At 41.9% G+C, this 17,771-nt stretch overlaps 1 protein-coding gene across 1 annotated transcript in view; it reads right to left on the bottom strand.

Annotated features, from left to right (window-relative positions):
- The window catches only part of gabrb2a (gamma-aminobutyric acid type A receptor subunit beta2a), a 32,117-nt gene that overhangs the window by 8,723 nt on the left and 5,623 nt on the right, over window positions 1-17,771 (bottom strand). The window contains exons 4-5 of the mRNA XM_035160684.2: window positions 9,013-9,233; window positions 634-716 (exon numbers count right to left, since the gene is read on the bottom strand). Of these exons, the coding sequence (XP_035016575.1) occupies window positions 634-716; window positions 9,013-9,233 (304 nt within the window). The remainder of the gene's footprint in view (window positions 1-633; window positions 717-9,012; window positions 9,234-17,771) is intronic.

Here is a 17,771-nt window from a genome sequence, read left to right as displayed (position 1 = left end):
GCGAGAGGTGGTTCTGACCCGCACTGTTTTTGTGCTGCTTAACGCTGCTGGCAATAGTGTGATCAAACCCGGAAAGACTCAGCCCTACACCACATCCCAGCCCCATAATCCTTTTCTCTGGGGACCCAGATAAAACACGCAGAGGACCTCATCTTTCTCTCTCATGTTCCTCCACGCTCCCTCCCTCCCTTGACTCGAGAACACCGGATCACGTACAATTACAAACTCCATGTGAAATGAGCTCTTTGTAGCGCACAAACATGGAGGCAGTTTCGGGAGAAAGCGGCACACAACAGCCACAATCAGCACAGCCCTGAAACGCTGGACCTAATCAGGCTCCTCCATGCCTTGGGAAGCTGTTGCAGCTGGAGTTGAATTAATTAGGCGGGATGTTATCAGTCAGTGAGCCATTAGTGATGTTCCTCTTCTTGATGCGTATCTCTTGATGTCTCATCAGCCTTTCTCAGCATTTTACATGCAGCCTTATCTACCTTCCCTCTACCTCGCCGCCACTGGACCAGCAGACTGTTTTCAGACCAGACTCCAGGGCTGCGTGTGTATGTGGGATCTGTTTAATTTTTCTACGTTCATGTGTGGGCGTGAGGGCTGGTTGTCAGGGACAACGGTACTTACAGCTTTCGATCTCCAGGGTGCAGTTTTGCTCGTCTAGAGGGTAGCGACGCAGGTCCATCATGCAGGCTGCAGTGGTGGTGATCCTACAGAGGCAGAGGGGGATGAGAAAATACAGGGTTCATCATCAGAGAGCCGGAAAAACGCCGCCAGGAACTGCCCTGTTCGTTCTATTCGACCTTCACAAAACAGTGCAATACACACATCAAAGCAGGATATTAAAGACCAAAACATGAAACTCTAAAACCAACTGGGTTAAATAGAAAAATCTTAGAAAAATATCAGAATAGAAGTTTGAGCTAAGAAAAGTAAATAAAATGATGGACCTGCAGCTTTGCTCCGTCTGCCCGTTTAAAATGTATTTCTTGTTTTAAGGATCTCAAAAGAGACGTCCTGCTGATCCCTGCTTTTCCTTAACATTCCCTGCTGTTTTATGTCATAACCCCTCTCGACTGTACCCTCACTCCAGCTCTTGGCACTGGCCTACAAAACTGCAAAGAAGAAAACTTGTCCCTCTTCACTCACATTCAGCCTTAGAGACCAGTTTATTGCTGGTTTGATAACCCCCCTCACAGTTTTATCCCTTTTAACCTCATCTTTTACCCTGTTGTTTAAATGTTTGATTTTTGCTTCTACTGTGCTCTGCTCACAAGAAGAAAGGACATACTGACCAAGACTTATTAGCTGTTTCAAATAAAGGGTTACAGAATCGAAAATAATATGAATTTACCTGACAGCTGTTTTTGTATTTTACAAGCAAAATATTTTCTTCTCCATCAAAACACTTAAATTGCGATATGAAATCTGCCTTTGGTTATTAATTTGCTGCCTTTTAATCCCAGGTCTTTTCCACAGTCCAGAGCAGGTTTTAAGTCCAAATGGAAAATTAAATAAATAAACAATGACTATATCATATAATAAGTACTTAATATGTATATTTATAGTTACATTTTCAACTCATAAGTAGATAGAGTAAGAACAGGGTTTAAAGAGCCACCGAGTGTTACACACACGACAAGTTGGCCAGAGCTGAGACAGACTGGCACCCGGCCATGCCAAACCCCCGAGGCCATCTGAGAGAGACAGGGACTAAATCTATAACATCCAAGACTGGTAAGACAAACCCACTTACACACACACACACACACACACACACACACACACACACACACACACACACTCTCTGATTGATATAAAATATGATAGCATCATGCAACCATTAACAATAATAGCAGCCTTTGGGAAAAAAAATCCAGGTTGAAGTATTTGTCGTGACCTTGGGTTTTGTCTTGTCATTGGTGGTTACTATCAATTCATCAGTTTACTGCTTTAATGGTACATCCATTCATACATGACACTGATACTGGTCTGTGAGCAATCTGACCTCGACCAACCAATGGAAGTAGTAGTAAATTGATGACACCAAATAAAAAAAATTAAAATCAACTTGTTAAAAGAATTGTGTCTTTGTTATGAAAATCTCTGTTTTGTAAGATGATACTCAGTAAAAACAACTTGGTGTGGATGGAAACAGTTTGGGCTTTCAGTGCTGTGATATTTTTGAAATACTCACACAATACTAATGCATAATGATATAATCTATTTTCTGGAAACATCAAATGCGAACGTTTAAATAGAACAACCCGACTGTCGGTTTTTGGTTACTCTAGAAAAGTAAATAGCCTACTTTACAAATCAAGGTACCTTATCCTTGTTTAAAAAAATATGTATAACATCAATATTGTATGTTATTATTTAACACAATGACCTAATCATTGTGTTAAATAATAATGGGATATTGAAGGGGTTGCTGCCATTGTTTGAAAAGTGAAAGACACGCCAACACTGTAAAGACTACTGTATATTGTAATATATATATGTGTGTGTGTGCGGATGTGTGTGTTGCTGTGTGTTTGTGCGGGTCCAAAGATATTATATATATATATATATATATTTTGGGTCTGTGTGCATTTTAGAAATGATTCAAACGCCTTCTAAACGTATAGTTATAAATAAGAATAAACTGTTCATTGAGCATTAAGAACTAAATCACAATATCGTTCCTCTCGTAGCTTCAGCTCATCCTGAAGAGTGCTTTGTCTTTAATAATTGAGAGCAAAGTTTATTTGAAATCCTTCTACATAAGACTTGCAGTTCCCCTGGGCCCAGCCTGGCAAGTTGGGGATTTCATTTGTAGATGTAGAGATGCACAGTCTCTCTCTCTCTCTCTTCTCTTTCTCTCTCTCTCTGTCTCTCTGTCTCTTTTCTCTCTCTCTCTGTCTCTCTGCCTCTCCTTTTTCTTGTTCTCCGGGCTCTTATGTAAGAGCCAGTTAGCAGGGCCATGGTGCACTGGGGGATTAACACAGGAGTCTAATTTCTGTCCTAGTTTACCTCTTCTATGGCCCCAACTTACTGGGGATGTTGCACTCGCCCAGAAAGTCACTCATCACTCACCGTCATCACCACCACTAAATCATGGAGGTGGCAGAGGAAGCGCAGGGGAAAAGTGGAAATGAGGCCAAAATGGCAGGGGTAAAAATAACAGCCTATTTATAGCCCACCTACATCGTCAGCAGAAGTCTCCGAGCTTTTTTGTCTGAAACTCCGCATCACTGATCAAGAGCAGCTACACTGCATCCGCCGGCCTGCCTAATGTGTCCAATTCCCACGCATAACAACAAATAAACAGCTAGTGAGGAGCAAGGAGGAGAGATGGGTGAGGAATTTTCTGCATGATTCCCTCCCTGTCTTCACCTCTCCTCCTCCTCCTCCTCCTCCTCCTCCTCCTCCTCCTCATCGTCATCTTCGCTGCAGCTAAATTCTGCCGTGGACCTCTGCAGCAGCAGCAGCAGCAGCAGCAACAGCAGCAAGCAGCAGCAGCAGCAGCAGCAGGAGCAGCAGCATTAGCAGCAGTGATCATGAAGCACAGGTCCCTCTCTCTCATCCCAACCTGCCGGAGGAGAGGCCACGCTCTGGCAGATCAGGCAGATTCAAACACGCTACATTTGCTCTGCGCCGGAGCTAATAGGACACAGAGTTCTAAAAAAAAAGGCTGTTTTGTGTTTTTTTCTCTCAATCTCCCCGTGCGTGTTCCCTCACAGTTCAGGTCAGGCTGTGTGTGTGTGTGTGTGTGTGTGTGGACCCCCCCTAAGGGCAGCCTGTGCACCTTTATTCCAAATGACCTTGTTTACGGACAGAACACAACCACCACGAGTTCCCAGACAGAATCTCATTTCGAGGGAGCTTCTCTGCAGAGACCCGATGTTTGTTTTTTTGCAAGCAGGTTAAAAACCTGTGCAGCCTTTAATTAAACTCACAAATTAGCACCTCGACATTGTCGTGAAGTTAGAAGTTAAATTAAGATGGAGAAGCTCCCTCCATTTTGGATAGAGAGGCCGTGTTGAGCTGAGGAAACATGGCACGTAGGACTGTCTCTCTCTCTGCTCAGGCACTGTTGCCAAATTTGAAAAAATTAAATGACTGCAATGGTTCAACAAAGAGGCTCCTGTGTAGCCTCCAAATCAGAGAAGTTTATTCATTCCAACATGCAGGTGCACATTCAAACAACTTACAACACACAAAGCGTCCTGCCTGATCGGGGCTTTGACAGGAAGATGGATAACATTGTAGGTGAAGCTAAAGCATGTATTGATGGTATTGACAGAAATAAGGGGGCTTATTCAAATCCCTCTCTCCCTCCACTCAGCAGCTTTCTCCTCCTGGCCATGCGATGTCATCTATTGAGCTTGCATAGTGGAACACTCCTCGCCCTGACAAAGGAGGACGTCAGTCTCCGAAGCACAAGGATGTGTCCTCTCACGAAAGGAGCCACAATACTCAAAGAGAGAGGAGGGGGCAGAAGAGAGAGAGTGAGAGAGAGAGGGGAGGGACAAGGGAGAATCCTAATAATTTCTCCATTTTGAATGAAGTCTGACCTTCACGTCTCTTTCTTTTCTTTCTGGTTCTCCCTCTTCCCTCAGTCCCGCTCTGTGAATTTTGAGCGACATGCATCAGGAGTCATGCACTGAATGTCTGCCTCTCTCTCTTTCTTCCGGCATAAAATGAAAAGCTAAGTGGGGTTTGTGTGTTTTCCTGTTGTGTGCGAGTGTGTATGTGAGCGTGTGTGTGTGTGTGTTACTGCAGCCCGGGTGGTATGTGTGTTATTGGCTGAGCCTTTTCAGGGGCTGGGTAATTAGATCAGACTGCCTCTCCCCGAGAGTCAGACCGAGCTCTAAAGTGACAGTTGGGAGCACTGTTGTAATTTTCTGCTCCTCCTGATAATTGAAGACCGTGGATTTTGGCAGGACCGGGATGCACTGAATATCCAGGGAATAAGGAGTAAACAACACCCTCACCCTTCCTCCTCCACGTGCACCCCAAAATAACCCTCGCCCACTTGCAAACACCCACCCACAGACACAGATCCTACACAGACACACAAACACACACACGTCTCTTGCAAACTAAACAACGCTCTTATCTATTGGTGGTCCCCGGGTACAGTGTTAGCTGTTTTCAGTTAGTTCAGTACAAATCCACTTTCACCTCTGAGGCCAATAATATGTTTACTTTCACCAGTTATTATGCAACAATTTAGCGAGACAACAATTCACCTTATGGTTCCACATATGCACAAGTATTTAAGGTTCAAAAGAAGGCAAACAACCCGTGAAACAATGCAGAAGACTTCATTCTAAAATTGTTTTATCATGTCATTAAAAACATCGAGCTCAAAGTGATTGTATATCGTTAAAAGGCAAGACATTAGTCTGGTTTGGGGAGAACAGTGTGTCTTGGTTTGCGATTCAAAGTGTAGTCCAACATATCCTGACTTTAGCCACCCCGCCCTTAGTCACTATGATGTCATCAGGGTCATTTTTGGAGGTCAAGATCCTCCAGACACAGAACACAATTATATGACTGAAACTGTTTTAGGATGAGCAGTAAACTAACTCTGACATAAAGTTAGCGTGGTGCTGCTTTAATGTTTGTCTCCATGAAAAATTAAGACTTTTTTTTTATGCTTTCACTACTTTTCGGCGGAAGATTTCGTATTTTAAACTCAACAGCTACATGTACAGATCCAACATGTAAAACATATGATCAAGAATAAGATAAAATAGAAATCTTGATTGTCCACTCGGCTACAAACAGAATAAATGCAAATAATGTAATTAGCTCTCTTCCAGCTCAAGCAACATTTTATACAATTTATATATAATTGAATGTCACTAAATCAGACAATAGAATGGTAGAGAGAGAGCTCATACCGTCACTTAGACCAAACAGTCACCTCATGAAACCACATTAAAATTCATTCGATCAGGATTTTTGTTTGGATCTGCACCAAATTTCACACACTCATAAATATCAGTCTCCTTAACGTGCTAAATATTCCCATTAGGATCCATTAATAATTCTCTGAAAATGTTGAAATATTTCACAATGTTAAAGAAGGTGAAAAACAATTCCTGGATCTGTACCAAAACTCAATTGGTTCCTCCCTGACCCATATCACATTCTTCCCCCAAGTTTTGTGGAAATCCATCCTGTAGTTTCTGTGTAATCCCGCTAACTAACAAACAGGCACTCAGGATGGGTCTCTGAAAGGACATGTGTGTGTTCACACACATCTTGTTGTCCTGTTGAGGACGCTGTGTCTCCTCTCACTTAGCCATCTCCTCCACTTCCACTAAAGCCCTGCTGTTGCAACCAGCCGGCCCGTCTCTACACGTATGTGTCAGCGTGCTCACAGTGCACAGGCATCTGGCCGGGCTGACTCTGACAGCAGCTTGTGTCTGGACTTGCTAGCATCAAATAAAACCTGGACCAAACCCACGAACCAAATAATGGAGGAGCCGGCAGGCACCGGCACAGACAAGGACAACGTATCGGAGGTAACAACCACATCTCTCTGCTGCACGCACACCCTCAAATTTCACAACAACCCTCCTACAGCCCTCATTGCTTTTTGGGTGTGTGTGTGTTGGGCTTGAGTCAGAGCATTATAAATGACATTTTGTAAGTGTTGAAACAAAATGTAGTGATGAATAATCTGGTGCAGTGCAGATACTTAAATTTTTTAAGCAGTCTTTGCGCAAGACGGACATTTCAGTCTAGAGAGAGAAATGAGTGAATGCTGCAACATCTTGAATTAGCAACAATAATCTCATCTTTTAAATACGGACACTAATCTGAGATCATTAGCGTGCGAATGCACACACACACACACACACACACACATATACACACTGAAACAGACACACACCCACACACTCAAAGAGGAGGCGACAGATCAGAGGAGGCAGCAGTACAGTGATGGACGGGCTGTGCTAGCCTGTGCAGTCAAATACGCCACATCAGTGCAAATACAGATTCAGTGTTTGTATTGAACTGCTACATTATTGATTATAAGATATCAATTATGGATGACAGTCTCCTCAGAGGCATCACAGTCCAACTGCACAAAGAGATGTCTTGTAGACGGGCTGAACCATCCTGCAGAATCACACTCAGCTTGGCTGTTGGTACCACCCTGCTCCATTATTGATCACAGCCAATCAATTATCGACACTGATGGTCATGAGGGGACGTGAAAGACTTAAATATGAAGGTAAAGACCTCCTATATACAGCTGTTCAAGAAAAACTGGCTTTGTTGCATGCACCAAAGTCATTTCTGAAAATGGGAACATTGCGGAAAGGCAAAAAAGATACCATGCTGATTTCTGACTATTAACTCACTGTCTTGTCTGTTTCACAGCTAGAACCAAAGACTGGTGGTATTTTTTGTTCCATTTGTCTATAATGAGCATAAGATGCTAAGTTCTGGAAATATTTATCATATACATTCATAGCCTAGATCCATTCCTATCCTAGATCCAAGACCAAGCATTAACTGGTGCTCCCATCCTGGATCTGAGAACTTACACAAGCACGGAACTCAGACTACATCCATAATAATACATTTTCATTTTAAAGGACAAGTATGCAGATTTTAGTGGCATCTAGCAAAAGGAGTGAGCTCCTCAATCCTCCCTTTACACATTAGTAGGATAAACTACATTGACAAGTAACAATAAAACACAAACGGCCTCTATCTTGAGCCAGACTTGGATTTGTGTGCTCTGGGCTACTGTAGAAACACGGCAGGTTCTAGGGCTGCCTCTAGATCCCTCTTCATCCAACACACAGGTTTGACGAATCAGCGAAGGAGACATCATGATGGGCTTGGAAACTATGTATGTATGAGTGTGGACGCCAGGCATGAATGTATGAAGAGATGCATTTTAAAACTACAATTAATCACTGTGGATGAAGCCTCAAAAGCTCCACCCGCATCCTCATCGTGCACGCTGTGTCAGCTAACGCCGGGATCGGGAACTCGCTAGCCTTCGTCCAGCAGCTAATATTAGCTTGAAATCTCGCTGCTAGAAGAATGATATACAAGCGTGAGTGACAGCCGTGAACTGCCATCCCTGATTTTGGCCTTCTCTGGTTGGTTAGACAGAGGGAGCCCCCTTTAAAACTGTAGGAGGAAACATCTCTGTGTTGTCATCAGGCAACACAGAGATGTGTCTGCAAAGTCTTTGAGACACCTCTATATTTTAAGATATGTTTTAGACTGTATATATATATTTATGTATATATTGCATTACACTTAAGCTGCATTGTAAATGTATTCCCCTGTTTAACATTTTAATTCAATTATAACATTTTGATTTGCTTTTACTCTTTTTAAATCCTATATTTATGTGTGTTGCATTGCCTTGTGCCTTATCTTGTCATGATTCCTTTCTTATCTACAATGTAAATGTTCCTGTTGTTTAAAGGTGCTTCAACAAAGAAACTCTGCCTTGTCCTGTTATTCTTCTTTTAAACCTGTCAATCATCTCATAAATCTTCTACCTTCCAAAACCTTTGGTTGTAAAACCCTGATATAAACTACTTTATTTTTAGATGCACCCTTTATCTATAATTGTCCTTTCTTGAAATTCCGTCTCCTAACTGTTGTCAGTTTTTTCAAGCCAACACTTAACTTCATTTTCTTGCTCTTGTTAATTTTTTCTTGGCAAACCTGTTTTTTTTTAAGTCAACCTGACTGCACGTTTCCCATTGGGATCATTTTAGCAATGTCAGTTTTGTTCCCAGATCTTAAATGCTCCTCCTCCAATGCAGCAGCTACCAAAGTGCAGAAAAACACAATCATCTTTTCGTTAAAGGACACTGTGTCAGTAAAACCCTGTAGAGCCCTGATTGTTCTTATTCTAAATTCCATTTAAAATAAAGCCTGGGTCAAATATAATGCATCAAGTGCAATCACATTACTTTAATATGCCATTTCATTAATTCATCACAGGAAGAGCAGATGTTAAAGTCTTACCTGAGTCCGTAAAGCACCGTGCCGTCAGGGTGGAGACGGATCATCCTGTTCTTGACCGTGACCCCGTGGACGAAGGACTTCTTGTCGTTAAGGAAGTAGGTGTCGGGGACCCACAGCTGATCCGCCACTCTGTTATCCAGAGTCAGGTTGTAGGCGATCTCAGAGTAGGACAGACGCTTGTCCCGCCATGCTTGCTGGAAGTACATCGTCAAGGTGTAGTCCTGGAGGACAGAGAAGGGGAGAACATTTAGTGAAGATCACAGTGCAGGGTTACGGCAACGAGAAACTAAGAATCAGCAATGCAGGAGTTTATTGTGCTTTAAAGGAGACATATTGTTCTTTTTCAGATTTTAGCTTTCCTCCTCTCCCCCCACAGAAAACACTGCTCCTGAAACGTCTTGTCTGGCCGATTTCGTGATGTCACGATTCCCCATGTTTGCATAATGCACGACCAGCCTGCTACTACCCTAACAAATCCAGCTGAAGAAAGAGAGGCTAATGTTTCGTACACATGTCGGTAGCGCTTGACCAATCACAACAGAGTGGTCCAGCTAGCCAATCAGAGCTGACTGGGCTTCATCAGGAGTAGGGTCTTAAAGTGACAGAAGCTAAAACCAGACAGATGCTGAAAAGAGGAGCTGCAGCAATGGACACTAGGAGGAAAGTGATGTGTTTTCTAAGCATGTAAACCATTTCAAGCAATAAGCCAAAATCTAATTATGAAGCTGAATATTTCTCCTTTAATCAAACACTTTCTGACGTTGTGTAATTCCACATTAATATCCTGACTCCATGGCTGTGTAATGGCACGCTATACAGACTCAGCATAGTGAGAAGGTCAGCCAAAAGGTTACATGTGGTCTAAAAGGCCACGGCCTGCGTTAGGGCCCATGATGGCCGGGGTTGGGGGGTTAATATTCAACTATCCTCACTTTATTTTAAGACCATAACCAGAGGGGAACTTTCTCAGCTGGCTGACTATTGTCTCCAACTAAAAATATCTGCTTCCACTGGAGCGAGTGAAGCCACTTTCTGCTTCGTAGAGACAATGCAGCCTCTAATGCAAAGAGCCAGTGGATCTCTGCAGCTGGGGCTCCCTCAATCTCTCTTCATGACTCGGTTTTGCTTCTAATTCCACACAATGAGCGACCGCAACTGCTGAGAATGAGGAGAGAGTTTTCCAGATTAAACCTCTGTGAATATAAAAGCTGCATTTATACTGAACAGTTTGCTTTTTTTTACATGCTCAGTGATGTCGCTGCAAACTCCACCACCTCCTCCCTCTCTCTCTCTCTCTCTCTCTCTCTCTCTCTCTCTCTCTCCCTCTCTCCCTCTCTCTCTGTAACGCTCTGTCTCTTTTCTCTGGTTCTCACTCCTAAAGAAAAAAAAAAAAAAAGGCTTACACCCACACAGCCACAGTAAAACACAGCACAGCAGTTGGATCTGCTCTGTTACAGTGTATTGCAGTGTAATCAATGAGTGGGAAAACAAATTAAAAAATACGGTCCATGAAACAAGGCCCTTGAGCTTTTACTCAAAACAGCCATCCTCTGTACTTATCATCGTGCTTCTATGTTTCCAAGCCCATGTCTTTTTTTCTTTTTTTTTATCACCACCCATTGGCGTGACACTGCAAAGCAATTGCCACTCTCATTCTTCAGGTCTTATCATTCGTTGCATGCAGTGTGCACAACCCGAAACACTGTGCAAAAAGGGCATCTAAAAATACATGAGCTGCTGCCATGTTGATTTTTTTTCAGGAGTGAAGAGTCAAGCGAGGACGACCGCATCCTCATCCTGTTTTACAAGAGTTCCCGCTGAACCCTCCTCTCACACTCGCTCCCTCTCTGTCTCATTATCAGCCTGTCGATCGGATATCTCTATCACCTTTGGGATCGTTAGCCGCTGCCTGCAGGCTCGGTGCACAAAACCCACTGAGGCAGCATCATCTCCCGCAGTACGTCCCCATCTTTAGCAGCGTCCTTCGCCATGTTGATGAAGGAGCAGAGAAACCATCTGAGGGGAGGATACCGTCTCTCTCTCTCTCTGATTAACTGATGTGAGATTGAGTCCTGTGGGCAGAGGCCAAAGGCTTAGGCCATCTAGGTGGTTGTTTAGAGTGCCACCTTCGCCATTCAATAATTAATCCAAAATATTTGCTGAGTTCTTTTCTTAATTTTCTGCCTGGAGGGACCAAATAAGAAAGAAATAAACTTGTCTTTGTCTTCTTTGCAGCCCTCTTCAGTCACGTAACGTGACAGCAGCTCTGACAGCGGTAGCAGGAAGTGACTCACGTTTATACTGGTGCATGCATGCGCACTGTAAGGATATGTAGTTACATACTGTATGACCACAGTTATTCTGAGTTTTTACCGTGTATTACTGTGTGTTACTGTGTATTACTGTGTATTACTGTGTGTCAACGTGTATTACTGTGTTACTGTGTGTCAACGTGTATTTCTGTGTTACTGTGTGTAACTGAGTTACTGTGTATTACTGTGAGTTACTGTGTATTACTGTGTATTACTGTGTGTCACTGTGTATTACTGTGTGTCACTGTGTATTACTGTGTACTACTGTGAGTTACTGTGTGTCACTGTGTATTACTGTGTGTTACTGTGTATTACTGTGTACTACTGTGAGTTACTGTGTATTACTGTATGTTACTGTGTATTACTGTGAGTTACTGTGTATTACTGTGAATTACTGTGTATTACTGTGAGTTACTGTGTATTACTGTGTGTCATTGTGTATTACTGTGTGTTACTGTGTATTACTGTGAGTTACTGTGTGTTACTGTGTGTTACTGTGTGTTACAGTGTGTTACTGTGTGTTACTTTGTGTTACTGCATGCAGCCACTTTGCAGCACCTGCCCATAGTTTGCAGGTGATGCATTTAAGGGACTTAAGGAAGCTACGAAAGTACCAATAGCTTCAGGCAACGCATTTAAGGATCATCTGTAACTGGGTAAAGTACATAAAATATCCTGGGTTACACCATTTTTATTAACATTTTCGAAGGCATTCGTGGATTGATTGAAGCATGTTAGTTGTGCTTTTAACACAAAGCCTGACTCCTCCTCACATCTGCTTTCTGCCACATCTATTCAAATGTCTCCACCAGTTCACTGCTTTAACTAAACGCAGTGTTTATGTCATTCTGGATTAATTATAGCCGTAACAACCAAAGCACTATCTTCAAGCATAGCCAATGGATCTTTATTAAAAAGGGTGAGTTTTATTTCATCTACTTTTATGTTTTTTTATGACTATGGGTAGAGCGAGATTAATTATTTGTACCATTAGAGTAATAAAAGGCTGATTTGGTCATTTAGGATGCACACTATTTCTTTTCTGCCATCTGTCTAACAGTAGTCATGTGTGTCCGTGTGGATATGTGGATATGTGATTATGTGTGCATAAACCACAGAAGCATAAAGGCTGTTGTTGGTATAAGCTACACAGCTACAACTAATACAATTGACGATGGCTGGGTCAGATTTACAGTGTAAATGATCAAGTATTTACAATGGTCAATAATAATGGTGGCACCAAGGCGATGGGGGCCCCCAAAACAAATTCTGCTAAGGGCCCCACAAGGGCCAACTCTGTCTGTGGGAACAATCTGAACAACATTATCGTTTTAAAGAGTTTATTCTTCAGTTTGGTGTTAACGGACTTTCAGCGACGGTCCTTCTGTATTTTTCCTTTTGCTCACCACTGGATTTGATGCTGCTGCAGGGAAACACCCTTTGACATTTTGGTAACAAGGGAGAGTGTTTGGTGTGTCACACATGCACGTCTTGGATTCTTCATGTTTGCGCTCATAGCTCTTAAACTGTTACATTACATGATTATCAGTACTTTGTATTCTTTATCAAAAAAGGGACAATGTACATTAATCAACAATGATTTTAATCGTCAGTCCCTTTGCCTGATGTTGATAATATTATGAAATAACAATTTCTTTTAACAAATTACTGAATTATGAAGATCTCAGGACACTGGAAATTGTTTGTTTTGTCCAACAATTTAAAAGCCAATGATATTTTATTAGAAAAGTTTAAAATAAACACAGGAATTTCAAAAGCTGAAATTCAATTTTCTTTTTGCTTGAGAAATGACTCACATAAATGACTAATTATCAACATAAAAATAGTGATGAACTGCCTTTAGATTAACAAATAAAATAAAAAGTGACCTATAAATGATTTAATCGCCAGTTGAATGTCAAGTTTCAGACTGATAGAAATCACTCCTTCATTCACTCACACATTTCTCCATATTTTTGGGAACTCTCAATAATTGACACTATAGAGGGCAGGGGAAGGGAGAGATTTGCCAATGTCATTGTGGTAGTTTCCCACAACTGCAGCAAACAATGTTTGCATCTTTAAACGCAGCGTATTATTCCGTCTCAGAAATAGAAAATGATGGAGACTCACATACATTTTGATTCGTCATAGTACAATGGTATTGAAGTGTCCCAGTCAGTCACAACAGTGTGACAGTGCAGCAGCGTGCACGATACCAGGACCATGATACTGAAGCAGCTAAATGGAATTCAGCCATCATCCATTTTATTAATTATACCTGAGCTTTTCCTACAGTGACATGTCAAATGTGTGCTGTGTAAAACAACCGTGTATGTGAGTGCATGCATGTGTGTGTACGTTTGGGGGTTTAAGGGTATAGAGATGCACAGAGAACACCTGGGCCTGCATGCTGCCTCCTGGCTGCTCTGTAAAGTGGCAGCATAATTATGGCCTCGCAGATGGTTCTGTTTACCTTCGCTCGGACATCACTTGGGCTTAAAGAGGGATGCACACAAAATACGGCTGCCTCCTCCCATCACTCTCACCCCAGTCAAAGTTACTGTTCAAAGAAAACCAGATCTGCAGCGTGGACTACTGCACTGCCAGGGAGTACATTTTGTTTTGTGATGGGGGAAAGGTGTTGTAGTAAAAAGATGTTCTGCAGCAACATCAGGCAGAAGAATGTTATTTCCATGCAAGCAAAGCAAATCCGGAATCTGCATGTTCATTCTGATATCGTGCTCAAGTGTAAATGAAGAGAGTCTGACCAAAATATGATATGCATGTTACAAAATTGAGACAAACTCTGCAACACATACATTTTTACATCTTTGACTAACTATAAGAGTGAAACCACCGTGTCCAAGCGGCTTTAAAAACCAAAAGATGTCTTTCTTCATGTCTAATTTCACCCGTGGACTAAAATGAATTCCTGAGCAATAAACAAAACATATAACGTGCGATGCACTGAGAGCTTTTTCTCCTCCTCCTCATGCCAAAGATGCAGCAGGTGAGGGGGATGTGCAGCGTCCAAACAAAGCTGCAGATAACCGAGAGACAGGCTCGTCCCATGCCGGAGCGTCGGCCTCTATAAGCGACCTTCACTCTCCTTGTCGGCACCCCTCACAAACTCCATTAACGTCACACACACGACCCAGCGAGCATCAGGGAGGGAGACATCTTGTGGAGAGCACCAACATTAAAAAAAAAAAAAAGAAAAGGGAGAAATAAAAATGCATGACAGCAATTAACATACAAATGTAGATACAAACAAGAAATGGCCAACGTATAAAACACCGAGGCAGGTCGCACAGTGACAGTCTCGCTGCAGATCTGTTTCTGGGCTAACAAACCCCCATTAAGAAACTGACAGAGTGACAGGGAGTACATTTGTGTTTCCCTGAGAAATCTGACAGGCTGCGGTTGCTACAAGACCTCCATTACAACTACATCAGCCGTCACAAGCTACCAGGGAGGGAGCTGCCAATAGTCGAGAGAGCACGATGCTGCTGCTCGCAGGTTCAGATCTGAGCAAACCGCTTCTCCTCCATAATGAAACCACCTCGCCCACTTGTATTTACGTGGAGTGGACTTTGATGTTTGTGAAAAGAATGACGATTCCACCAATGCAGACACTCTTTTCACTTACTGTGCATTTTCATTTTCCTGGTTTAAAAAGGCATGTTGTGCACTTTTTAGTATCAATGTTGTGTTTGGGGTCTTTGAGACCCCACTTTAAAAGCAAAAACAAAAAGACTTCATGTGGTTCTATCACCTTGATATCTCATCACTTTTCATACAATTTAAATTGACATGTTCAGATTGATTATGCATCCTATACATCGTAAATCCAAAATAACTTTATTTGGATTTCCACAGCTGTTTATTGTCTCTGCTATGGAGGTTATGTTTTCATCTGCATTTGACTGCTTGTCTGTTTTGTACCAAAAACGACTGAACGGATTTCCACGAAACTTGGTGGAGGGATGCAGTATTGGTCAGAAAAAAATTAATAGATTTTGGTGCAGATCCATGATCTTTTTTTATTGCTTTCTTTAACATTGTGAGATGTGTGCGTTTTTTTTTTACATTTTAAGACTGATATCTATAAGTAATTTGGTGCAGATGTAAATACAAATCTGGATCCAGTGAATTTAATTGTGGTTTTATCCAGGGACGGTTGGGCCTTGGCAGAGGTTTGTGCTCTACTCTAGTTTGTAAAGGTTTTATTATCTATTAACATCATTTCAGTCAGGATAGCGTGTACTCATTTGTTTCTTTGTTTTTGACTTTATGGCAAACAAAATTGATCAAATTGAATGCAAACAAAGTAAAGAAATGTCATATATATGCATATATGATATTTACGTTAATAAATAGATATGAGCATGAAATATTGTTGTCTTTGGTGACATTACATTGCTTTACGTTATTGTTATTTCTGTATTTTGTCACCTTTATGAGCTGCTGCAAAGGACAGTTTTACCCCTTCTATACATTTCTTGATTTCTAGATTTCTTCATTCTTTTGAAGCCCTAGCAGAATTAGTAAATAAAGTCAAATTCAGGAAAGCAAATGGGTCAAAGATAATATATCATAACCATGAGCTGTTGGTGTAACAGTTGCTATGTGTACTGTCCTCGGCTCTCTGCAGCCTGAGTGGACCAGGCAGACGTTAGCCATATTGCCAACACTTTAAACTGCTGTGTCCCGCTGCCGAGTTGTGCGGGTGAAGCAGGGAAGAATCTACTAGTCGCAAACGTCGACTGTGCTGCGAGGAGACAATTCGACATTTTGGCTATAACAAGCTCGTCTGCAGACATCGCAGCCTCCTCTCCCCTTGTTTCCCGTCCACAGGCTGGAGGAGGCGCCGCGGAGCATCCACCGGTCAGGCTGAATCTATTCATTTGTTGGGCTCTCACTGAGTCTGCTTAAGTACAGGCTTCAAATTAAATGTTAGGGGTCAAGGGGGAGTTAGTGCATTCTGAGTGAGTCGCTGGCCGTACACGTCCTGAGGGAAGTGACAATTTGACTCTTTCCAATGGGTCATTTTTCTGCTACTTAGCTTCAGTCGGGAAAGAGCCTGACAGAATCATTAAAGGAGCCATCATCACATTAAAGGCTTTTAATGGAATCTGGATCTTTCTCCTTTTTTTTGAAACATGCACAGATTTTTTTTTGTGTCATCCTACCGGCCATAATGACAGAACATCACAAACACTTTGAACTAGGCCCAACTTCGTCTTGCAGCTCGGAGCTCTGCAAATTAATACGGATTCATTACTTTTAATCTGATTGATTAGTTTTGATTAGCTGCATTAGCAGATATGAATTCCACAACACCATCATTAGATTTACTAATGTAATGAATCATGAATTATTTAATAAAATGATACAGGGCTGCAGAATGTTTAAGATATGCAAACATTTAAGACATTTGACCGTGTGCACTGATTACATGTTTGTATCAACAAGGTTTTTCTGTAGTTGTACTATTAAAAATCATATTCTGACACTGATGGCGTTTCATCTACAAATGAACTCAGTCTCCATGGACTAAACATTATGCAAAGAACACAGCGTGCATGCAAGAAAGCTGCAGGATTATGAGTTGTTCTTGTGCTGTAATTATGCTGCTGACCATATTAATCTGTTGCTCTGTGTGTCCACTCAGCATAACCAATGACATTGTTCGGGACAACCTGTATTTTTGTCTTAAGCTTTTGGGAAAGCTCAGCAGGGCGGGAAGAATCGAAGCAGCACTAAAGGAAATGTTTCCTTATATTTAAATGATAAAAATGTGGAACAGCCACAGTTCGGTTCTATCCTGAGTCTTTGCTGTGTGTCTTCCCCCAGTGACTCCCATTCTCTCTCCCCTGCTCATGCTGTTCTGTCAGCAGATGCCAAAAGAATATTTTTAATAAAATGTGTGAATATACACTGATCTACCCTGTACCCTGGTTTTAATGTTATGGCTTATCAGTGTATATATGTGTATGAACATATAGTTGTAGTTGTGATTTACATTCATCATATTCAGGATTTCCTCATAACGTCAAAATATCATCAAAAAGGTGAAAACAGAAGAAATAATTGTGGGATGTTCAAAGACAACCTTCACCTGGAGATGAAATGTTAAAAAAACATGAAAAACTCCCTGGAAAAGAAAAGAGGCCCTATTTGCTTTTCCTTGACTTCCCTAGATCCGCCAAAAAAAAAGGAAAAAAGGCTGCGTTGTCATGGCAACACTGAGTAAAAATAACACAAGCTTATTTTCCACAAGCTGAAAATAAAATGGAACAGGATCAGTTTGGACAAACAAGATCAAAATGGTTGCTAATTCACAGACACAAGGAGCCGCGTCTCCCTCACACGGGTGCAGTGTAACGCCGGGGCCTGCGCCGCGTTGCCTCTGGTCATCGGCTGCCGTTATCTGACGGCCAA

Source organism: Hippoglossus stenolepis, chromosome 7, assembly GCF_022539355.2.
Source record: "Hippoglossus stenolepis isolate QCI-W04-F060 chromosome 7, HSTE1.2, whole genome shotgun sequence".
Lineage (NCBI taxonomy): Eukaryota > Metazoa > Chordata > Actinopteri > Pleuronectiformes > Pleuronectidae > Hippoglossus > Hippoglossus stenolepis.
The sequence above is the reverse complement of the archived record's forward strand: the minus strand, read 5'-3'. Positions and strand labels throughout refer to the sequence as shown.